The sequence below is a fragment of the Diplodia seriata genome (genome assembly GCF_021436955.1).
Source record: "Diplodia seriata strain FDS-637 chromosome Unknown scaffold_1, whole genome shotgun sequence".
NCBI classification, from domain to species: domain Eukaryota; kingdom Fungi; phylum Ascomycota; class Dothideomycetes; order Botryosphaeriales; family Botryosphaeriaceae; genus Diplodia; species Diplodia seriata.
The window spans coordinates 4,865,155-4,887,640 of record NW_027117308.1 but is presented as its reverse complement, the minus strand read 5'-3'; the positions used below and the strand labels follow the sequence as shown (position 1 = coordinate 4,887,640).

At 59.5% G+C, this 22,486-nt stretch overlaps 10 protein-coding genes across 10 annotated transcripts; 4 read left to right on the top strand and 6 right to left on the bottom strand.

Moving 5' to 3' along the window:
* Positions 1 to 284: 284 nt before the first annotated feature.
* On the top strand, positions 285 to 2,054 carry SLS55_001394 (uncharacterized protein; the record flags this gene model as incomplete). The annotated part of the gene is made up of 1 exon (XM_066772888.1): positions 285 to 2,054. One exon carries the CDS (start codon positions 285 to 287, stop codon positions 2,052 to 2,054), a length of 1,770 nt encoding a protein of 589 aa, XP_066638167.1.
* Positions 2,055 to 2,265: 211 nt separating this feature from the next.
* SLS55_001393 (uncharacterized protein) lies at positions 2,266 to 3,304 on the bottom strand (the record flags this gene model as incomplete). Its single annotated transcript, XM_066772887.1, has 2 exons — positions 2,266 to 2,991; positions 3,296 to 3,304. The coding sequence occupies 2 exons, from the start codon at positions 3,302 to 3,304 to the stop codon at positions 2,266 to 2,268; spliced, it is 735 nt and encodes a 244-aa protein (XP_066638166.1).
* A 2,734-nt stretch (positions 3,305 to 6,038) lies between these two features.
* On the top strand, positions 6,039 to 6,289 carry SLS55_001392 (uncharacterized protein; the record flags this gene model as incomplete). The annotated part of the gene is made up of 2 exons (XM_066772886.1): positions 6,039 to 6,046; positions 6,094 to 6,289. 2 exons carry the CDS (start codon positions 6,039 to 6,041, stop codon positions 6,287 to 6,289), a joined length of 204 nt encoding a protein of 67 aa, XP_066638165.1.
* Positions 6,290 to 6,767: 478 nt separating this feature from the next.
* Positions 6,768 to 7,368, top strand: SLS55_001391 (uncharacterized protein; the record flags this gene model as incomplete). Its single annotated transcript, XM_066772885.1, has 3 exons — positions 6,768 to 6,776; positions 6,810 to 6,818; positions 6,865 to 7,368. 3 exons carry the CDS (start codon positions 6,768 to 6,770, stop codon positions 7,366 to 7,368), a joined length of 522 nt encoding a protein of 173 aa, XP_066638164.1.
* A 3,608-nt stretch (positions 7,369 to 10,976) lies between these two features.
* SLS55_001390 (uncharacterized protein) lies at positions 10,977 to 11,795 on the bottom strand (the record flags this gene model as incomplete). Its single annotated transcript, XM_066772884.1, is given in 2 exon segments — positions 10,977 to 11,772; positions 11,788 to 11,795. The coding sequence occupies 2 exon segments, from the start codon at positions 11,793 to 11,795 to the stop codon at positions 10,977 to 10,979; spliced, it is 804 nt and encodes a 267-aa protein (XP_066638163.1).
* Positions 11,796 to 12,508: 713 nt separating this feature from the next.
* Positions 12,509 to 13,306, bottom strand: SLS55_001389 (uncharacterized protein; the record flags this gene model as incomplete). Its single annotated transcript, XM_066772883.1, has 3 exons — positions 12,509 to 12,940; positions 12,990 to 12,995; positions 13,298 to 13,306. The coding sequence occupies 3 exons, from the start codon at positions 13,304 to 13,306 to the stop codon at positions 12,509 to 12,511; spliced, it is 447 nt and encodes a 148-aa protein (XP_066638162.1).
* Positions 13,307 to 14,303: 997 nt separating this feature from the next.
* SLS55_001388 (uncharacterized protein) lies at positions 14,304 to 17,545 on the bottom strand (the record flags this gene model as incomplete). Its single annotated transcript, XM_066772882.1, has 2 exons — positions 14,304 to 17,365; positions 17,539 to 17,545. The coding sequence occupies 2 exons, from the start codon at positions 17,543 to 17,545 to the stop codon at positions 14,304 to 14,306; spliced, it is 3,069 nt and encodes a 1,022-aa protein (XP_066638161.1).
* Positions 17,546 to 18,218: 673 nt separating this feature from the next.
* Positions 18,219 to 18,756, bottom strand: SLS55_001387 (uncharacterized protein; the record flags this gene model as incomplete). The annotated part of the gene is made up of 2 exons (XM_066772881.1): positions 18,219 to 18,694; positions 18,753 to 18,756. The coding sequence occupies 2 exons, from the start codon at positions 18,754 to 18,756 to the stop codon at positions 18,219 to 18,221; spliced, it is 480 nt and encodes a 159-aa protein (XP_066638160.1).
* Positions 18,757 to 19,936: 1,180 nt separating this feature from the next.
* On the top strand, positions 19,937 to 20,278 carry AYR1_1 (NADPH-dependent 1-acyl dihydroxyacetone phosphate reductase; the record flags this gene model as incomplete). Its single annotated transcript, XM_066772880.1, has 2 exons — positions 19,937 to 19,940; positions 20,064 to 20,278. 2 exons carry the CDS (start codon positions 19,937 to 19,939, stop codon positions 20,276 to 20,278), a joined length of 219 nt encoding a protein of 72 aa, XP_066638159.1.
* A 1,436-nt stretch (positions 20,279 to 21,714) lies between these two features.
* On the bottom strand, positions 21,715 to 22,370 carry SLS55_001385 (uncharacterized protein; the record flags this gene model as incomplete). Its single annotated transcript, XM_066772879.1, has 2 exons — positions 21,715 to 22,083; positions 22,128 to 22,370. The coding sequence occupies 2 exons, from the start codon at positions 22,368 to 22,370 to the stop codon at positions 21,715 to 21,717; spliced, it is 612 nt and encodes a 203-aa protein (XP_066638158.1).
* Between the last annotated feature and the right edge of the window lie 116 nt (positions 22,371 to 22,486).

The window sequence follows — 22,486 nt, the reverse complement described above, 5'->3', positions numbered from 1 at the left end:
GTGCGGATTCGTAAGGAATTCGTGGAGCCGACCGTGGGCGCTGGCCGTGCTGGACCGTGGAAGAGCAATGAAGATTTTGACGTCATATACCACCGCCGGGAAGCTTTCCAGTTAAGAAAAGGTGGCTTAGCGTAGGTAGCAGCCGTAGTCTTTTATTTCTAACTGGGCCTTTCGCTTTTTCTTCTTGCTCGATTAGGTTTGGCTTAGTTTGCCAGCAGGCGGTATATAGCATTAGTAGGAGCCAACCCCCTTCTTCGACATACTCTTCGCCTCCAACGATCACCATGGCTTCTCCAGGGCCCGCACATGACTCCCGGCATCGTGGACCGGAAACCAGGAGCGACGAGGAGATTCGCGACGAGATTATCATCGATGAGGCTGAGCACCGGATCGCTCACCCTATCCTCCGGCCTCTCCCCCTCCAGAGAGGCACATCTGATATTAACCTCCGTCACCTCTTTAACGGTTATGACGTGGTAATGCAGCAGCTCGATGACATTCTCCACGCTTACGGTATTGTCATCTGGGCATCTGAATTTGCCCATATGGTCCGGCCAGGAGAGGTCCCCACTGACGCTACTAAGGTCACGCTACTCATCAAATCAACGGACTTCAACAGGTTCGAGTGGGAAGAAGCCGTTGTACAGGTAGCCAAGAAGGTGGCTCAACTACGTAACCCCGGTCCCACCATCATCGTCGAGATTATCGACTACAGAGCGATCAATCCATTCACCTACCCCATCCCGGCAAGCAACGATGAGCTCATCAAGGCGTGGGAGGAATGGATGGGACAAACTATCATGGAGTGTATGTCGGATATGGAATGGCAAACACTGGGCCTGCAGGGAAGGGCCTTGGTGCCCGACATCGCGCAATGTCGCCAAACGGTTTTAATCACGGCTTGGGATGCCTCTTCCCCATACTGGACTGTTCTGAAGGCCAATATTTCCCAGGCTACCCAGTCCTTCAACCTCGCCATTATCGTGCGCCAGGCCCAACCATGGTCTGGAGCTGGAAGAAGCAGAGGCAGCCGGGCCGTAGGAAATATGGACAGTCTCTTCTGGGCTCCGTCAGTCTGGATCGGACAGTCCATGGGACCATTGACCGTTCCGCCCGAGGTTCGAGGCACCGGGTCGGTGGGAGGAAAACTAACCCTACAGGACAAAGATGGGGAGGAAACCACGGCTATCATGACGTGCTACCACGTCGTCGAGACGGCCGCCCTCGCCGCAGCCTCAGCACCACCGCCCCTCTGCCTTGACCAAACTACAACTGCCTTTCCCGTCCACTCTCCCAGCGAGCGCGACACCTCCGCCAAGCTTGAACTTTACGACGCTCGAATCAAAAACTTCAACGAATGGCTTTACGGCGGGAACCCCAGCCGCGCCCTGAGGGTCGAATCAGGCAAGACCATTACCTACTTCGAGGAATTCAAGATCCAGCTCGACACCATGCTCGCCGACCGCGACCGTGTTGCCGCTGCGCCCCGCCTCTTCGGCCACGTCTTCGCCCACTCGGGCTGCTGCCGCATCGCAGGTCCCAACAACACCCCTCTCGACTGGGCTCTTATGACCCTCGCGGCACCGCGTCTCCTGGAGAACATCTTTCCTTTAGCCTATGCCAGCACAGCTGAGCTCTTCGATTGGCAACTGAAAGATGTGCCCGGCTGGTCCGTTGCAAAGATAGGATCAGACTGCAATGTAATGAAGTGCGGTCGCTCGACAGGATGGACGACGGGGAAGCTCTCGACGACCGAGACCTGGATCCAGCTTGGGGAGAAAGAGCCTTGGAAGAGTAGCTATGGCAGCGTGGTCAGCGCGTTGATGGTTCACAACGACGCGGAAGTCAAGACGAAGATGGGCCAGACGACATTCTCCGAAGGAGGGGACTCGGGGTCGTGGGTCTTCGATACGGAGACTGGGGCCTGGATTGGTGTGCTGTTGGGGGGCCCCTTGTATGAGGAGTATGCCTACATCACGCCAGTTGACATCATCTTGCGGGACGTGGAGGAAGTTACGGGCAAGAAGGTCGTGGAGCCGAAGGAGATGAAGTAGGTAGATCTGTTTTTGCTCATATCATGGGTAGTGAAAGCTATCGTCCGGACGAGAGTGTCGAATTAGAAATTCTATATATACGTCTAGACGATAGCTTTAACTACCTACGTATTATTTTCTTTTTCTCCAAGAACAAGCAAACGGCGGCAGCGAGCACCACCAGCAGTGGCGGCGAGCATCACTCGAATAAGAACTACTTCTAAGAAAAAGGCTAGTCAAAGATTCCCATCCTCTCCGGCATCTTAAACTCGACGTGCGGCCTCGCCCGCACGCTCTCGGGCACCTCGGGCCAGCGATCGTCCCCCTCAAACATGGGGACCTGCATGCCCATCACAAACTGCTTCGCGTTGAAGACATGGAACATGGTCATGGCCGGCTGCTCGATGCGCCAGCGTATCGCCAGCCAGCCCTTGGGCGGCAGCTCGTGGAAGAAGCCCATCGGCGGATCCACCATGTTTACCACCCCATCCCTCTTCGCTTCCTCCACATCTGCCCAGCGAAACGAACCCTCACCGTGTCCCAGATGGAATGTCGCGTCGTTGTGCTTGTACATGACCAAGCCCACGTCCAGCTCGTTCTGCACCACGATGTCGACCACGCTGCCCACCGGCAGGTTCTTGACGATCGGGTTGGGCCCCTTGAACTCGGTCGAGGGGCCCAGCACGAGCGGCTCGCGGAGCACCCGCCACAGCTGCCACGGCGCCCCGTTGAGCGTGTAGTTGGTGACGAAGGGGTTGAACGGGTCCGGCGCCCCGGCGGCCCGCATGCGGAGCGTGATGTCTGCCTTTGCGGGAGGTGAGATGGGTGGGTAGGGGTGCAACGCGCGCTCGGAGAGGACGACGGCGCCGGGGAGCGGGGTTGCGTCGTAGCGCATGAGGGAGAGGGATTGGTCTGGCCGCGACATGGGTGTGCCGAGGCGCTGCCCCGTGCGGCGGTGCTGAGGAAGCGAGTGTCAGCTCTCTGGGGAAACAGTGGTCGATGGACGGAGAGGAAGATAAATAGGTACATACCGGATAGCGCAGCACGGCGTAACCTTGGAGGGACTGCTGCTTGCTCAGGGCGTGGAACCGGATGGCGTAGTCGGAGGCGGCTTGGTCGAGCTTCACCATGATGGTCACGCGCTGCCCGTTTCGGAGAGTGAGGATCTGGCTTTGCGTCAGCGTGATGAATGGTGGGCTGTTGGCGGGGATGATGCTCACGTCGACTTCTTGGGGCCTGACGTAGCCGGCGTCGTTGGCTACGACCCACATCTTGTGGGAGTCGATCGATACTCGCCAAGGATGCTCCAGGCCGTTGTTGATGAAGTTCATCATCATCCAGCGCCTGTTCTTCGTTTCGATGATCTGTGGCAGGTTAGCTTGTCGTATCCCGGATAGAGAACATGGCGCACTTGCCTCGTAGTCTGTGTAGGTTGGGACACATTCCCTATAGCCGATGGCACCGGTGGCTTGTTTCACACAGCCGTGGGAGTCAATGGGCTCTCCATTAATGTCATCAACCCCAGCCGGCTTGCAGTGAACACGGCCCTTGCCTGGTGCACTTGGTTAGGAAGAGAATGAGTATTTCCGTACGTTTTTGCTTACCATTGATAAGCACAGACTGGAAACAGTTCGGTTCGTAACCATCATACTGCAACTGCGCCAGCAGATTATCATACGTCCGATGTTGGTAGTTGTAGATGGTGACGTGCTCCGGCGATGCCTCAGAGTCAAGCATGTCTTGGATGTCTGCCTCGTCGGAAGACACCAAGTGATACGGCCGCTCACGCTCTGGACTTGGACGGATCCAGATGGTCCCATAAAAGCCATCAAAGAGGGGAGTGGTGCAGTGATCCGCGTACCACTTCAGCCCCCATTGGTCCCAGGTGTTGAGAACGCTTGTCCAGTTCGCACGGGGGAGGATCGGGTACGTTGTCACGCCGGCCGCGCCGTCATTCCACGTCTGGCTATGGTAGTGTCGAAATCCAAGCCTACGCGCTACAGTCAGCTAGAGGCCCAGGCAATGGGGCATGGTGAAGTACCAGTGCAGCGCTGACGGAAGGCCGAAGTCGTTGTGCACATTCAGATGAATAAGGTCGCCTTCTCGAACACTGATGACTGGAACCGGGCTATCAGAGTTGCCAACGAACATCGGCCGCCAGTGCCCGCCATCTACAGTATCGTCAGCGAGAAGTTGATCTTGATCAAGCAAGGCTCCATACCAGGGTTTCGCCATGCTTGCGACATGGTGAGATTGTAATGCACATCGTGAGGGGTGTAGGGCTGCAAAGCAAGTGAAGAAGGTCCTCGCGAATTCGCCCACAGGCTCGAAGGAAAGAGCGACGTGAGAGCATCGAACTTCAGGCAGAGGCCAAGAAAGGACAACCCGCTCAAGCAAAGGTAAAGAAGAGTATGCGGGCTTGGAATTCTACTGCTCTTTCTCTCGTCCGTGGGGACGGAGCTGACTTCGTGCTTGAAATGCATACCGTCGTGTTGGAATGAAAGAAGTTGCTGGCTGCAAAGACCAGAGGCTGCCTCTTGACTTTGGAGGGCCTCCGGAAGAACAGAAGCTCAGCGAAACGCCACATGCGTTGAAAATGGGGGGGATCTGCTTATCCGCAACGTCCGCGGAGCCGGCGCTAAGCACGGTGAACTTGGGCCTCAAACGTTGATCACGGGCAAACCACCATAGAATCATGATTCAGACCGCCACGATCTACAGCTCCAGACTTCTGTTACCACACGGTGCGGGGTTGTTGCCGCGGCTTCGTGGGATAGAGAAGCATACGATACGGGGCCCGTGCGAGGAACTGAGTCGAGTAGTGAGACAGTGTTTCATGATTACCGGGAAAGATCAGAGGCTCAACTACCTAAGCGAGGCCGGAGGAAAGATAAGGTTAGGAGGCTGAATCATTTGCAGCCAATGGCCTTCGAAAGCGCGTCGTGATTCCACGAGCCCCAAACTCTGTGCACGGACTATCAAGGGAGCTGCCGAGATCGCGGTGAACACCATGTCCCGGATCGAGTCTTGCCAAGGCACGGATGGGGCCTTCCTGAGATGCACGCCGTTGGGTAACAACAGCTTTTTCTGACTCAAGAAAGTTTGCTGGTCAGTAAGTAGGTAATGTTGTTGCCCGAGCGCCGGGACAACTTCCGCATGAAAACGTCGGCCAAAATGAGAAACAGCTGATGAATCGTAACAAGCCAAAATTAGCTGACGATTATGTACAGCTCCTACAAGCCATATGCCCGTCAGCAAGTACAAAGCACGTGTGGGGGCACGGTCCCGTGTCAGTGAATCTCTGAGGAATGTAGCTTCCTAGGTATCATACGAAGGTCTACCTCATACGTGCATTCCCTCGACGAGGACTGACTCTACAGTATGGACGCCATCTCCGCAATTGATCTGCATCTGTCTTGGGCGGGGAAGGTCGCCACCCCCACTTGACGACGTGGCTTCCCAATGATACCACGAGTCAGTATCTGTATGCCTGACTCGGCGTGGGCAATCTGCCCGCAAAAAGACTACCGGTACGGAGTCCTCCTGAGCTTTTCTCCACAGCTCTGTGCTTTAAGTTCGAGCAGGCGGAGTAATTACGACAACGAGAGGAGCCGTTGGCGCGAGGACGCTGTGGCCCCATCAAGCGTATCACTTCTACACTGTCTGCAACCCAGTTCCTGTGCACTTGCACCGCGACGCTCGCACCTTGCAGCAGCAATCATGAAGTGGAAGTGGTTGGTTCTGCCTTTACAAGCGCTTTGCGTGTCAGGCGAATTTGTCAACCAAGTCCGGGAGTACAACTTGACTCTTGCATCTAAATGGATGGGAAAAGGTAGGAGGCTTTGACTTTCTGGCGCTCAATGCCGTCGTGCTTACACGAACACAGATGGTAACTACCGTCCAACGCTCACCATCAACGGCGATACTCCTGGCCCCCTCATCTGGGGGTACGAGGGTGATACCCTTCGCGTGCACGTCACAAACAAGCTTCTAGTCGAGGCAACGATGCACTGGTCGGCTCACACATCCTGCACAGCGGAGGCGTACTGACTTGAAGCAGGCATGGTGTGTACCAGTACGACAGATATTGGATGGACGGCGTCCCCGGCGTCACACAATACCCCATCGAGCCAAGAGACACGTACACCTACGAGTTCACTCTCACGAACCAGACTGGCATCTACTTCTATCATGGCCACTTCGGCCCAGCCTTCGCTGATGTGAGACGCTGCCGCGCTCAACGGGAAATCATCTGACGCCTGGCAGGGACAAAGAGGGCCTCTACTGATCAAGCCCGCACCATGGCGGGAACGACCGTACAGCATGATCTCGGACAAACAAGCGGACATCGCGGCCATGCTCTCTGCAGAGGAGAAGGCAAACCACCTGATGGTGTCTGACTGGAACCACGACGGAATGGACATCCTCACGCTCATGTACCGTGACGCTGGAGCTACGCCTTCCTGCGCAGCTTCGCTAGTCATGAATGGCAGAGGCCGGACAATCTGCCTGGACCCAGAGGCCATCGCACGTTCCGAGGACGGATCCCGTCGCGATTCCAGCGGATGCTTGCCTCCGGATACCGGGGTGGAGTTCATGAACAACCGGGAATGTGTCAACACCTACGCAGACTTGGAGGTTGTGCAAGCTGAAGAAGGCGAGAAATATGTATGGCTGAACTTCATTCATCCTGGAGCTCATCATGAACTCCGAATCTCTGTTGATGAGCACGACATGTGGATCGTGGCTGCGGATGGTGATTTTGTCCAGCCGAAGAAAGTCCAGGTAAGTGTTGTCTTCTGAATCTGAGGCCAATGCTGATATTTTCAAGGCCATCAACGTAAACATGGGTGAAAGAATCAGCGTCCTTGTCCCTCTGACTCAGATTCCTGGCGAATTTGCCATTCGCATGGCCTCGCTCGCGGAGGAACAACTTATCTGGGGACTCGGCATCCTCCGATACCCCGGCATTCAAGAGAGACGTGATGGCAAAGGTATCATGTCGCTGCCGGAGAGCAATCCGCACATTGATATCAGTGGCAACCTTATCACAGCGGGATCAATCATGGACGAGATGAAGGACTTGATTCCTTTCCCTGCGCGCCGTCCTCCAGCAAAGTCCGACCATACCTTCCGCTTCTCCATCAAGCGGCCAAATCCCAGCACCTGGACTCTGGCTTCCGAGCCTCACCAAGGCTTCCGTCAGCAGCTACCTCCTGTGCTTTGGAACAAGGATTCTCGAGGGCCGACGACGGTCGAGGGAATGAAGAACGGCTCAGTGGTTGACATCATATACGAGAATGGAGCATTCGGCATGCATCCTTTCCACAAGTGAGTAGAACCTTCCTTTGATGTACGATCCGGGTGTTAACGTCTTAGGCACAACCACAAAGCGTTCATCATCGGCACGGGTGATGGCTTCTTCCGCTGGTCAGATGTTGCCGCAGCGATGAAGGAAGTCCCCGACAACTTCAACTTGTTGAATCCTCCGCTGCGAGACGGAGCACGCTTGGCCAAAGGCGAGGGCTCATGGACGGCAATTCGTTACCAAATTACCTTCCCGGCAATGTCAATGCTACACTGTAAGCCACCGGCCGCTGAAGCCACTGAATGACGTGCTGACAATATTGCAGGCCACAGAATCCATCACTTCGCGGGCGGACAGCAGATTGTTCTCTTGGAAGGTGCCGATGCTATGCCTCCGCTTCCTGATTACATCAAGAACATGACGCATGCAGAGTTTGTCCCACCATTGCGTTACGGACCGCTTGATTGAGAACATAGTCTATAGTTACTAAAACCATCACAACAAAATGCAAACGCCGAGTAGTGTCTATAATCATTTACGACGTAGTTTGACTCCGTTGCCTCGATAGCTCCGCCTCCCTTGGCGATCTGAGACTCACAGCGGGCCTCGACTCGATGTCGAGTAGCTGCATGACACTCTCTGTTTCCGGCGCCGATCCCCCAAAAGAGTGAAACCCGCGCGTTTTTCGTGCGCTTCTACCAGCGGTCCTCGGGGCTCCATCCGTAGAGGCCTTCTGTGTGGTCCCGAACACTTTCGGGGTGACATGTCCGAGGAGTTTGCGTATGGCGGGCATGCAGTTGCAGATGATGCTGACGTCTATCTCGATCATCGACCAGTAGCCTCCGTCGAAGTAATCCCCTGTCGACTGTCAGAAAGAGGTAGGCAGCGTCCACGGGGAAGACGTACATGTAGGATTTTTGGTTGCGAATTTCCTGAGCATTACTGCGCGGTAAATGCTGACTCCGGTGATGCTACTACAGTCAGGCCGTGTCCAACAGCTGCGTTGCACGGTGGAACTTACAAAAACCCTGTGCAGAACATGGTGACGATCTGCAGCTTCGTGCGGACGGATGACTGCAGCTTCAAGATGCCTGGGATGGGCAGAACGATGACCCAGAAGTCCAGCACGATGTTGAGCGTCGCGCACGTTAGCACGAATACGCCCAGGTTCACGCAAGATCCCGCGTGCTCGTCGTCCCAGCCGTGCCATGCGTAGTTGATGGGGGTGCATTGGAATGCGAAGACCAATATGCCGCTGGTCCCGAAGCAGAGGGTGAACACAAGCGTGCCCCACACTACCTTGCGGAAACCGGCATCGGGGAAGATTCGTAGGTAGAATAGCAGCAGGGAGATTTTGGCGAGGGCGGTGCACAAAACGTAGAGGTGTTCCTGTATGTAGAATACCTAAAGTGCCGGTCAGCGCCTGCTGTGTCAGCAGTGTACGGGCTCCTTGCATGCATACCCAGAGGCCATTTGTAATAGTTTCAAAAGGCAGAGTCCAGATGTCTTTCCCGAAACCGTATTTGGTCACTGAACGATGAGCGTCAGCCGCACATCCTTCCAGAGTGATTGAGAACTTACAGTAAAAGGAATCGGCCGTTAGTGGGGCCAAAAACACCTGTCACAAAGCGTTAGACATGAAAACATTCGAAGAGACTCTCCGTCATACCGCGGTGGCAATGCTGGCCCAATCATCCAGTTGCAATCCGCCTTCACTGATGAAGTATCGAGTGTAGAGCCGTAGTGCAGTTGCAACATAAGACAGCACTGCACCGACTCCGGAAACCCAGGTAAATATGGATGACTTGTCTCTGACATCATATCCACACGCGGTAGTTGTCAGGTTGAGTGCAGCTATCGATCTGTTAGCCGCTTCGATCCATTCGTAGGTTCACGAGCTCTTGGCGATCGCACTTAGGTGATCTCGCACCGTGCAGTTGGTGTCTAGGCACGACTCGAATTGTTGCGCGAAGGTTTTGCTGGTACAAGGACACACGAAATCTGCGTCTGGGCAGATGGGCAGCTCTAGAGTAGCACCGAGGCAAAGTGTCTGGGCTTTTGATTAGTACATGGAGTTATGGCTAAGCCTACGGCATAAATGTATAACGGGTACTTACGGCACATGCGGGGAGCTCCAAGCCAGTCTGAGACGTGGCAGCGTACGCCGATTGGAACAGCACGGCGATCATAACCGGCATTGCCCAGACCCTTTTCATGACGATCTCAGGACCCTATACAGGGAGTATTAAGAACGATCCTCCGGGTCGATCTAGATGCTATGCTCATAGAGAAAAGAGAAGCCAAGGTAAAGGCCAGAAAGGCTACATTTACGAGATGTGAAGAGGTGCGATGGCTAAATCCTAACAGCGGACCGTAGACCATGCCTCGGTTCCCTAGTCGTTTGGTCGAGTCGTTACGGAGGGCGCTTATGGTGCAACCTATCCCCGTATCAACCATAGCTTGGGACGGCTCGTTTCGGTTGGTGCAACGGTAGAGTAGTTTGGAGAAGATACGTGCAGCCTGCGAATCAGCTAAGGATGTATGAATAATGTGGCAGACAGTGCGCCGACTTTACCCAACTCTGAGAAAAGAATGTGATTTGACTCGTTGCGCGATACTCTGACCGGTGTACTACTTTCTCGTACTGGCAGATTGCTCCTCCACGGTGATAACGTAGTGAGGCTATCAGTGCTATCTCCGCTCGTGCGTCGGAGCTGGCGAGTCAGGTCCGGTTTGCCTTACGCATATACATAACACGAGTACCCTCTCGGCCGTCTCTCTCAAGATTGAAATCGTCACTGAGACATTAGCCATCATTTATACGTATAATGGAGACTGCAGCCGAATGCGTCTGCGCGAAGCTCTGGTTTGGCCAACTAAACATCTCGCTGTCTCTAGATGCAAATTACCACCAAACCACCCATGCTCCGGCCATTCCTTGGCACCGACCGTATATACTGACTAGCCAACTCCACATTCCACGCGGCCCATACTAACACGGAAAGCGCGGCTACGTTAATGTGTTGCGGCTCCGCCGTTGTCGTGTTCCCGGACGACCCTCCCTCCTCCCCTCGGCATCACCTTCGGCAGCACCGTTCGCGAGCACATCAAGAACATCACACATACAGTCAGGCATTTTATGGAAACAACCAAGACATCCGCACGAGAGAAAGGTAGCAAGCCCTGCCTGCCTGGCCGCAAGACTCCACGCATCCGCCCCGACCGCACCTCGACTTCCCTCACCGACGCAACCCTTAAATCCGAGTCCTCTCAACCCTTCAAGCTGGTAAAAAGGGGGAGAACTGGTGGTGACTTCCACGTCGTCACTCCCTTCCATTGCAGAGCATCGTCGCCCCCAAGAATGCCAGGCCCATCAACATCCCCTCCGCGGGCAAGATGGTCCAGTACCAGGACACTTGCATGAATTGTTCTTGGGTGATACCATTCCGGCAGCCTGCGACGCGCTCAGATTGCTGCCGATGGCGTAAGTCTCCCGCCGATTCTTAAGTATTCCCACTTCACTTCACACTTTTCTTTTTACCCAAGAATGATTTTCAATTTCTACCCAAGTTTTCCGTTCGCGACTCTACTAAAAACCAAAAACCATCTAACGAAGGGATGAGCGTCAATCCAATCTAAGCAGCAGCAGCAACGCTCTCCTTCAGCTTCCGCTCGACGAAGCCGCCGAGCCCCTTGAGCGAGTTGGTCTGGCTCAAGATGTCCAAGAACGGCACGTCGACCTTGAAGACGGACCAGAACCAGGTGCGGAACTCGGCGGCGATCATGCTGTCCATGCCGTACTGGGCCAGCGGGCGGGCGTCGTCGATGGCGTCGATGGGGATGAGGATGAGGTTGGAGAAGCGCTTGCGCACCAGCCGGTCAACGGCCGCCTCCAGCGAGCCCGCGTCGGCCTCGGCCGCCAGCGCCTTGGCCACGCCGGGCTGCAGACCCGCGGTCCAGGCGGCGGCGGCGGCGGCGGACGCGGCGGTTCCGGACGCATCTGCTTGGCGGTCCTCGCTGCCGGCGTCGAGCGAGGCGCCCAGCAGCAGGCTGCGCGGGTCCTGCAGCGTGCCGTTGTTGATGTCGAAGCCCTTGCGCATCAGCTCGCGCATGCCGAACGGCTCGAGCCCGGTGAGGATGTGGGCGGCGGCGAGGGGGCGGTCGACGCCGGGGGGGCACTGCGGCTTGACGGCTTGGGGGTCGGCCAGGGCCATGTCGACGACCTGCAGGAACTCGTGCTCGGTGAGCGGCTGGATGCCCTTGCGCAGCAGCAGCGCCTCGATCTCGGGGTTCTCGTGCAGGTAGCCGACCTCCGATATCATGCCCAGCCCGACCGACGTCGCGGGCTTGCCGTGCGCCCGCCGCCAGCGCGCGAAGGCGTCGAGGAAGCCGTTGGCCGCGCAGTAGTTGCTCTCCGTCGCCGTGCCCACGCTGCCCGACACCGACGACGTCATGAGGAAGAAGTCGAGCGCGGCGTCCGCCCCGTCCCGCTCCAGCGCGCGGTGCAGGTTCCACGTGCCGCGCCACTTGGGCTGGATGCCCGTGTGCCACGCGGCGTGCGGCATGGTCGCGAAGAGGGCCTCGTGCAGCCCCATGGCCGCCTGCACCACGCCGCCGACCGGCCGCGTGCACGCGTCGACGGCGGCCTGCACCGCGTCCGCGTCGACCACGTCGCCGCGCACCACCGTGACGCTGGCCCCGGCCCTCTCGAGCCGGTCGACCAGCTCGCGCGCGCTCTGCTTGTCGGTGCCGGACCGGCCGAGGAAGGTGAAGTGGCGCGCGCCGCGGCCCATCATCCACTTGCTCAGGCTGCGGCCCAGCCCGCCCAGGCAGCCGATCAGCAGGTACGACTTGTCCGGCGAGAAGGTGGCGGCGTGTTGGGCCGGCACGAGCTGCGTCGCATGTCAGTCCATCATCACTTCAACGGCACGGGCGACGAGGCAAGTCTTACCGGGATCGTGCTCTTTGGATTCTCGAAGGAGACGACAATCTTGCCCACGCGGTCCTTGGCGGAGAATTGGCGGTACGCCTGGGTGATATCGGACACGTCGAAGGCGGTGATGGGCACCGGCTTGATCTGCCCTGCGCGGTACAGCGCCAGCACCTCGCGGAGCGTGCTGCAGTGAGCGTGTTAGCAGATACGGGAACCTGATGGGGGCTGGCCTCCTTACCCGGCCCAGATGTCGCGGTAGAACTGGTTGTCGTGCCAGAACAGCTCGGTGAGATCGAAGGCAGTGAAGGTGGCGTTGCGCTGGAACATGGCCAGGTCCAGCCTGCCCGCGTCCATCAGCTCGCGCTTGCCCACCTCGACGAAGCGGCCGAAGTTGGCGATGCACTCCCAGCTGGCGTGCATCAGGTCGCCGACCAGCGAGTTGAGCACGACGTCGACGCCGCGCCCGCCCGTGACCGCCCCCACGTCGCCCACGAACGACGCGTCGCGCGAGTGGAAGATGTGCTCGCGCTTGAGCCCCAGCTCGCGCACCAGCAGCTGCGCCTTCTCCTCTGTGCTGACCGTCGTGTACACTGTGGCCCCTGCGCGCTGGGCAATGGTGATGGCAGCCATGCCGAACGCCCCGGCGCCCGAGTGAATCAAGATGCTCTGGTTGTGTGTCAGTGCTGCTGTGAGCCAGCCGCGGGCCTGCACTTACCTCGCCCTTCCTCAGATGTGCCCGGTCGCGGAGGGCGTAGAAGGCGGTGACGTAGATGACCGGGAGCGTGGACATGACGGTGAAGTCCTCTTCCGGGAGCATCTTTTCGCACGCCCACGCCGGCACGCGCTCGGTCGTGCGGTTGTAGTTGGGCGCGAACACAACCACACGGTCGCCCGGCTGCAGCCCATCGACGTCGTCGCCAACCGCTTTGACGACGCCGGAGAACTCCAACCCAGACGTGCCGTTCTTGGTCTGGACCTTTCCGGAGAGCAGATAGACGTCCTGGATGGTGGCTGATCAGTGACTTTCGCCATGCATCTTTGGACACGCGGTACTTTACCTTTGCGTTGAGGCTGATGGCCTTGATATCGACATCCACAAATCCTGCCGGAGGAGCGATCGGCGGCTCTGAGAGCTCTTCGAAGCAGATGGTATCCATCAGGCCGACCTTCTGGATGGCAAGTTGGGCGGTACCTGCTTCTTCCAGCGGCGTCTGCACCGCCGACTCGTGACTGCGCCTCTGGAAGAGGGTGTTGAGGCCGTTGTCGGGCACAAAGCGGCTGATGTGGAGCAGGCCGTCGTGGTGGACGAACTCCTTGTCGTCAGTCTCGTCGAATGTCGCCAGCGCCTTCTGCACTGCGACACACGCCTCATCAAGCAGGGTCGTTGCACCAAGCGTGCCCACGTCGAGCACTGAGAAGCGCAAAGAAGGCTGCTCGAGCATCATGGCACGCGACAGCCCGCTGGCCAGGGTCAAGTCTGGGTTTTCGCCCTCGAGCGTGCCCGCGCCAACCAGCCACACCAGGTCCGTGACCTTGTTGGTGAAGTGCCGAAGGAGATCCATCTCCTCCGGGCTCATGGTTGCCAGGAATGGCTTCTCCAGTTCCAGAAGCGACACCACGACGGCGTTGTCTGGGATGTCGACGCCGCCAAGCTCGGCTAGGGAGAAGTGTTTGGTGCGGGAGCCCAGCGTCCGCTTGAGTGCTTGCACAAACGGCGTCGATGTGGACGAGCCGCCAACCTGCAAGTTCAGTCAGCCTGTCCCGTTTCTCACCATCATATTACCCACCAGGAAAATATCTCTGCCCTCGAACTGATCCGTCTGCAGGCGCGGAACGGCGAGCATGACGTCGTTGGGCAGCCCGAGGACGTTAAAGCCCGCCTTCGCCAGCGTCTCGGCGGCCACTTCCGACCTGCGTCCGACGACCACGCCCCGGTCTCCAAAAAGCCCAGTCAGCGCCGCCGGAGACTGCTTCCACAGCTTGTCGGTCCCATTCGCCTGCAACACACACACGAAGGTCAGCCCAGCACTCACTCCTCCGCCCGCATCGGCATATCATCACTCACCTCCGGCAGCAGCAGCACATCGTACGGCCCCATCAGCGCCTGCCCATCGACGCCCCCGACACCTTCGCCGTTGCCCTCCACCTGCGCGCGGTGCCAGACGCGGCACCTTGGGAACGCCTCGCGCCTGTCCAGCACGTCGTCTCGCCACAGCCCGCGCTTGCAGTCGCAACTACTCGCCTTTGCACCGCCACCACCAGTCAGCTCCACCACCCGCATCTTCGGGTTGCGGTGGCCCAGCAGATCCAGCACGCCCGCCACGACGCCGACGGCGGGCGCGTACTCGTCCAGCGCGCCGTCCGCCCGGTCCGCAACGAAGCGCGCCAGGTGCGCGCCCAGGGCCGGCACCGCGCCGCTGTCGACGCGCAGCACGTCGGGCTTCCACGCCACGCGCAGGCAGGGGTGGCGGTCGAGCGCGAGCGCGTCGTCTGCGGCGTTCGTCTCGGCTGCCGCGATTCCCGAGTACAGCGCCAGCCGGGCGCCGGACAGGTCGACGACGACGGCGCCCGAGGCGGGGTCGCGCAGGGTGGCGTCGACGGTCTGCGAGCCGAAGCGGTCGGCGACGGTGCGCGAGTGGATGTGAGCAGTTTGCCCGGGGGGCGAAGCGGCCGCGACGCGGCAGCGGGCGATGAAGACGGGGAGGTGGGCGCGCAGGGCGTCCAGGCGGCCGGCGGTCCCGCCGAAGATGCCGGCCTGCAGGCAGGCGTCGATGGTGAGGGGGTGGACGGGGTAGAAGGTGCCGGGGTGGGGCGAGGCGTCGGCCATCCTGACGCGGTGCAGGACGGTCGTCGTCGACACGGCCGTGGGCGTCGAGCGGTCGCGCGGGGTGCGCAGGCTGGCGATGGACTGGAACGAGGGCCCGAAGCGGAGGCCGGCGTGGGCGAGCTTCTCGTACCACGGGCCCATCGGCCAGCTCTCGTAGTCGGCGTCGTCGACGGAGACGGAGCCGGCGGAGGGGGCAGCGGAGGGCGAAGTGTTGTTGTCGTCGTCGGCCAGGCGGATGCTGCCGACGCAGTGCTGCGTCGCCTCGCCCGCGGCCCACGACGAGATGCTGAAGTCGAACCACACGCCCGACACGGCGGCCGTCGACAGCCGGCGCGGCGCCAGCGACGTGTGCAGCTCGGCGTCGCGGCTGCCGTCCTCGTGCACGACGAAGGCGCTGAGGATGTTGACGTTGCGGAACTCGAAGGCGGCTTGTCGGGGCAGCTCGTCGAGCCCGGCGCGCAGCCCCTTGGCCTGGCACAGGGCCTCGATGGCTTGCGCCATATAGCCGGCGGCGGGGAAGACGGTCTGGGTCTCGAGCTTGTGGTCTTGCAGCCACGGCACCTCCTGGGGCCGCAGCAGGTTGCGCCAGGCGTGGTCGAGCCCGCTGCCGGCGACCTGGCGCACGCCCAGCAGCTCGTGCCGCACGAACTGGCGGTTGCGCAGCTCGACGCTGGCCCGCGGCTCGCTCCACAGCAGCTGCGTGTAGTTCCACCGGTACGGCGGCAGGTCGGCGATGGGCGCCACGCTCGCGGGGCTGTATACGTTGACGGCGGCGAAGTCCAGCTCGTCGTGCCCGTGCAGGAACAGGCTGCCCGCGAGCTGCTTCAGGCACCGGTCGCCGTCCTCGCCGCGCAGCAGCGTCGGGCTGTAGGGCAGGTCCGCCTCGGCGAGCCCCAGCGCGGTGCGGATCTGGCTCAGCGGGCCCTTCAGCGCGGCGTGCGGCCCGATCTCGACCAGGTGATGGCTGCCGGTGGCCGCCATGTTCTGCAGCGCCAGGCTGAACTGCACGCTCTTCTCGAGGTTGGCCCGCCAGTAGCCCGGCTCCAGCCGCCGCGTCGAGTCGGCGGTGAACAGCCGCAGCGCCTCGCCGCGCAGGCCGACGGACGAGAACATCTGGACGTCGCCGGCGGGGCTGGGCGAGGGTGAGGGTGCGCCGAGCAGCCCCTTGGCCATCAGCTGCTCGTAAAGCGGGCCAATCTCCTTCATCATGTGCGAGTGGTAGGCCCGGCCGCCCGTCTGCAGCTTGCGCGCGAACTTCTTCTGCGCCTGCAGCTCGGCGAGCAGCGCCTCGATGCCGGCAGTGGTGCCGCTGAGGGTCACGCTCTGCGGCGAGTTGACGCAGGCCACGACGACAGTGCCTTGCAACGCCTTCGCCTGGATCAGATCCTCGGCCTCGTCGGGCCCAATGCCGGCAGCGAGCATGGTACCAGTGGTTGTCGTCTTGCCGGCCGCGACGCCGCGGTAGTAGGCGACGATGATGGCCTGGGCTTGGCTGAGGAGGCCCGCCGCGTACGCCGCCGCGATCTCGCCCGACGAGTGGCCGACGGTGGCAGCGGGGGTGACGCCCCAGCTGCGCAGCACGTCGACGATGCCCACCTGCACCGCCGTGCACAGCGGCTGGCTGCGCGTGACCTCGTTGATGCGGCTCGTGGCCGCGGGCTCGAGGATCGTGTCTTCCAGGCTCCACGACGGCGCGTGCTCCGGCAGCGCCTTCAGCACGCCGTCCAGGTACCGGATCGTGTCGCGGAACGCCGGGTACGTCTGCAGCAGCTCCTTGGCCATTCCCGCGTACTGCGCGCCCTGGCCCGTGAAGACGAAGCCCAGCGGCAGCCTCTTGGCCGGCGCTGCCGTCTTGGGCACCACGAGCTGCTGCGGGGCAATGTCGCTCAGCGACGTTTCCGGCTTGGCCACGAGGTAGCCGCGCTCGCGCAGGTGGCTGCGGCGGTTGGCGAGGGTGAAGGAGAGATTCTCCAGGTCGTGTTGCACGCCGCGCGCATGGGCTTGCTTCTGCATGTCTTCCACCCGCGCCTCCAGCGACGCCTTTGACTGGGCCGAAAAGGGCAGCACGAAATTCTTGCCCCTGGCGGCCGGCGTCTTGGCCGCACGCTGTGCCCGCCAGCCCGGCATGTAGCTGTCGATGCACTCGAGGATGGCATGGGCGTTGGCGCCGCCGTAGCCGAACGAGTTGACACTGGCCCGCCGGATGGTCGAGGGCCACCTCTCGGATTCGGTGACAACCTTCATGTTCCACTTCTCCAGATTCACTTCGTGGTGGTCAGTCAGATGGACCGCAACAAAGGATGGTTCACTCACAGCCAGGGTTGAACTTGGTGATTCCGTAGGTGGCTGGGATCTCGCCATGCTCAAACGCCAGGATTGCCTTGATCACGGACGTGTTGCCACTCGCGGCCTCGCTGTGCCCGAGGTTTGTTTTGACCTGCCATGCATCAGTCAGCCCGTCACTTGAAGACAACGACTCAACGACAGCTTACCGAGCCAATCAAAAGCGGCGGCGCATCTTTACGGGCGAAGCAGCGGCCGACACCTTCCACCTCGATGGGGTCTCCGACTGCAGTGCCGGTGCCGTGGCATTCGACGTAGTCGGTCTCCTTGAAGTCGAGGCCGGCCTTGCGGTAGGCCTTGCGGATGACTGCTTCCTGGAGTTTGGAGCTCGGCTGCGTGATGCCGGGCGTCTTGCCGTTGCTAGAAGAATTGGTTCGTCAGTCGTCACCCGGCGATGGGGGCGGACAGAACTTACGAGTTGATGGCCGTGCCACGGACGACGGCGCGGATGTTGTCGTTGTCCCTCAACGCGCTGGAGAGACGCTTGACATACAGCGCGCTGACACCCTCGGCGCGGCCGTAGCCATCTGCCGACGCATCAAACGTGTGGCACGTCGACGTGGCGGACAGAACCCCGGCCTTGCTGGTGCCAATGTGCTGCTCGGGAGAGGTCACGAGGTTGCAGCCCGCAACCACCGCCGCGTCACACTCGCCGTTTTCAATCGCGCAGACGGCGTTGTGCAGGCAGTAGATGGAGGAAGAGCAGGCCGTGTCAAGCGTAAAGCTGTTGGACTCATGTTAGCAACCGGATCCTGCAGACAGACCAATGGGCATTTACCTGGGACCATGGAGGTTGAACACGTGGCTCACCCGGTTGGAGAGGATGGCAGTGCCGGTTCCGGTGGCACCATACCGGTGCATGTAGTCGGGGTCTCTGGACTGCATGGTTTGGAAATCCACGGTGAAGTTGCCTACATAGACGCCGATGTCGGCATCGTAGACGTCCTCCAAAGACTTGCCTGCGCTCTCGAACGCCTCGTACACGACTTCGAGCAGCTTCCTCTGCTGCGGATCCATGTACGTCGCCTCCAAGTTATTCAGTCCGAAGAAGGTGTTCTCGAACTGTCGCACGTCTTCCTGGAGAAAGTAGCCTCCATCCGAGTCCATTGTGCCCGCCCGGTCACCCTCGGGGTGGTAGAAGGCATCGATGTTGAACCGCTCTTTGGGAACCTTGCACTGCCCGGTCCTCTTCTGGATGAGCAGATTCCAGAGATCTGACGGAGACCGGACTCCGCCGGGGAGGCGGCAAGCTGTGATGCGTGGGTCAGAGCTGGGGGGCGCTCAGTGTCTGCTGGGCCGGGCACTTACACATTCCCACGATGCAGACGGGGTCTTCCTCTGCTGCACTGCTGCTTCCACTGACACTCGCATCCTCAAAGTGCTGCCCTGGAGCGAGCGTCTTGCCCGCGGCTGCAATCGTCCCCTGCAGCCTCTCGGCCTCGACGGCATGGAGGAGGTGCTCTTGCGAGGGAGGCGTGAGGGCGATGGGGGCCATTGTGATGAAGCGTGTGTGCAAGTTGAGTCTATAGTGGTGGGTTTGCACTCGGTCACTGAGCTCTCACGGCGCACTTTTATATGTCTGCATGTTCATTTCGCCATCACAGAGCGATGGCGAGCTTGCACCGAGCTGCGAGCATTTTGACGTCGTCAGCGAAGTGACGGGCGTCTCAGAGGGCTAGTTCCAGGCTGACAGACGATCGCGAGGTTCTGGAGGGCTGCAGTCGATGGATTGAATCCATCACCCTTCCGGATCTGGAGTGTAGTGGGTGTCGGACGAGAGGGCCGGCGCCAAGCTTCCTTTGTGCGTGATAGACGTACGGCCCGGCACACTGGGTCGACCTGAATGACGACGCCTGACATGCAGCTTGATGCGCTAGTGCTGATGTGCCAGCGCGTGGGGGTCGTTGCCTGCGGAACGGTGGGTACCTGTCCCCGCCTGCCGCAACGGGCTAGCGGCTCCGGCCCGCAGGTAAACATGGCCCCCCGGGTGGAGCATGCAGCTTCCCTGTCTCGGCCCCCGCGTGTGGACCCAGCGCGGAGCAAGAGTTCCCCCGACTCAGCCCCAATGCTCCATCGTCCCGAACCGGATACATATTGTAGCCCTATGCCGGGCGGGCAAGAGAGCAACACGCGGTTCAGAATGGCTCCGACGCAACGGTTTGCTCTGGTGACGGGGTAAGTCCGCCTATTGCGCCCGGCGTCTCCCGTGCTGATCCCAACTTCAGCTGCGCCCACGGCGGTATCGGGGAGGCTTTGGCGAATGAGTTCGTCGCCCAAGGTATGGTTGGCCCCCCGAAGCCGCACAACACCATCCTGACCTATCCGAGGCTTGCACGTTATCGCCACCGTGCTGCCTGGCGAATCGCGGGAGCACATCGACAGCTCCAGCATCACCCCCTTCGACTTGGACGTCACCAAGGAGGAATCCGTCGTATCGCTCAAGCAGCATGTCGTCGACCTCACTGCTGGCAGCTTGGATGTCCTCGTCAACAATGCGTGAGTACCTCTTCGCCACAGCACGATTGGTCTACGCAGAAGCTAACAGTTGCTTCCAGGGGAATATGCAAGTGCCCCCGTCCTTCCATCCAGCCATCACTCCACTGACACACACACTCACAGGCTACACCATGACCGCCATCGACACCGACGTGCGTGCTGTCCAGAAGATGTTCGACGTCAATGTGTTCGGCCCCATGCGCATGGTCCATCACTTCCATGACCTCCTGATCAGGGCCGGAGGCGCCATCGTCAACATAGGCTCCATAGGAGGCTTGATACCATATCCCTACGGAGGCAAGTCACTCGATCCGACACGCAAGAGTGCAGTCTGCTGACCCGCGACTCCAGCTTCCTACAACGCCAGCAAGTCGGCACTGATTCATTACGGCAACACTCTCCGCCTCGAAATGGCTCCGCTTGGGTATGTTTACCATCACGCTTCCACTTCAATTGCTGACTGAAGACAGTGTCCGTGTGATCAACGTGAGTGTCATATGTAGCGAGAATGACAACGCTCCAGAGGCTGACATTCCCCAGATCATCTCAGGTGAGGTGGGCACGAACATCCTGAAGGGAGACGCCCACCGAGAGCTCCCAGCGGGATCATACTACGCGCCGCTGGCCGAGGAGTTCAAAGCACACGTGCGGAGGACGCCCGGTAAGCCGACGGCATAAGACGCCCGAAGTGAGAATGTCGGATTAACAGCTTGTAGATACGACGGATCGGTTTGTATACGCACGGCGGGTTGTTGCCCAGAGCCTCAAGTCTCGCCCGCCAGCATGGGCTTTCATCGGAAACGTCACCGGCCTCGTTCGCTTCTTCGACATCTTCGGCTTCCGCCGCGTTTGGGTAAGTGCCACTTTTGGAACTACCGGTCTCCGATCTGACACCTCTGCTCCCAGGACTATATTTTCTGGTCCATGTTCAATTTCAGCAAGTTGAAGGAGGAGAACTTGAAACGAGTGAAGAAGAATTTGTAATGTGTTTCTGCTATGCTACCACTAAGCGCTCGGGAGTCCCTCGTTGAATTGAGATAGAACGGCGAAATGGATATGCTTTCGATTACATCACATTTAATTGCGCTGTGTGAAACAAATGGTCTTGTTGCCGCTGATGTCTCGAAACATTCCACAATTTGCTACGCAAGTGCGGTGTTCGACGACGGGTGACGTGCACTTGTTCCTGCCACAAAAGATTGTATGTTACACTCACGGGCAGTTCAACCCAGAAAGTGGACGTATCAAAAGTTACATCTTCGTCCTGGTGTTGGATTCGACTGCTGACGTACGGATACCGTTACGTGGGGCTCAGGGAGCCAGGCCCATTAATTTTGTTACCCGCCGTGATGGTATGACAAAAAGCAAGCACATCGGCAACGAGCCGCGGCAACTGAGTTCATAGCCTGATGACGTTCATTACACACACATTGGACACTTTGCAGAACATTCCGAGCCAGCATCCTCCAAGAATCCTTCGAGAATGCTCACCATGCAAGATAAAGCCTTGGGAGCGTTAAAAGTGGCGAAAGATCGTCAAACGTCAGGATGAGTCGTACAACCAGATACCACGGCTCATTGTATCATGGACAGCTTGGAGGCACACTCAAGACAAGCTCCAACATTTCAAGCAACCATGGACGAGTGGCGAACAAGATCACATACCAGACACAAATCCCAAAGCACACGGTAACACATTTCCAACGAATTCTATTGCCAACTACGTCCATCCCGCCAACCCCACCCCACGCATCTCCACCACGACCACGACCACCTAAGCGCTCCTCCCCTCATACTCCTTAGCAAGATCACCCAGGTATCCCTCGACCTTCTCGCCACCGATGAACAGGTCCTTGACGTCCAGCAGGATCCACAGCATGCGGCCGGGCGCGGTGCCGGCAGCGGTGACGTTCTTCCACTTATGCGCGGTGGCGCGCTGGACGCTGACGTCGCCCTGGCGCATGATCTTGGACTCGCCCGAGTCGAGGGTCAGCTCGAAGACGCCTTCGAGCACGACGCCGTAGTCGATGGACAGGGCGCGGTGCATGGGCGACTCGACGTCCGGCGCGAAGTCGATCATGCGGACGACGGTGCCGTTGGCGTTGTGGAGGCCGGGCTGGGCATTGTTCGTCAGCGGGCGGAACTTGTACATTGGGGTGTTGGAAGAGTGGTTGGGGGGACACGGACCTCGACGTCGCGGGCGTACTTGAGGTCGGCGTCGTCGTTGAGGTCGACGGGGTTGTCCTTGGTGTGGTAGAGGATGTTGTTCATGGCCTGCTCCTCGCCCATCAGGCGGTGGTGGTCGCCGCAGTCGCGGGCGAGGAAGACGCCCTTGCCTTCGGCGTTGTGGCCGGTGATGAGGCGCTGGTTCTTGGGCAGGCCGAAGGCTGGGAAGCCGTTCGAGATGTAGCCGATGCTTGCGGTCGACATTGTTGCTGTGGTAGGCGGGGAAGTGGTATGAATTGATGATAAGAATTTGAAAGTGTTCTTGCTGCTGAAGAGGGTCGTACGGCGCGCGGTTGAGGTTTAAGACTAGGCCGGTTCTC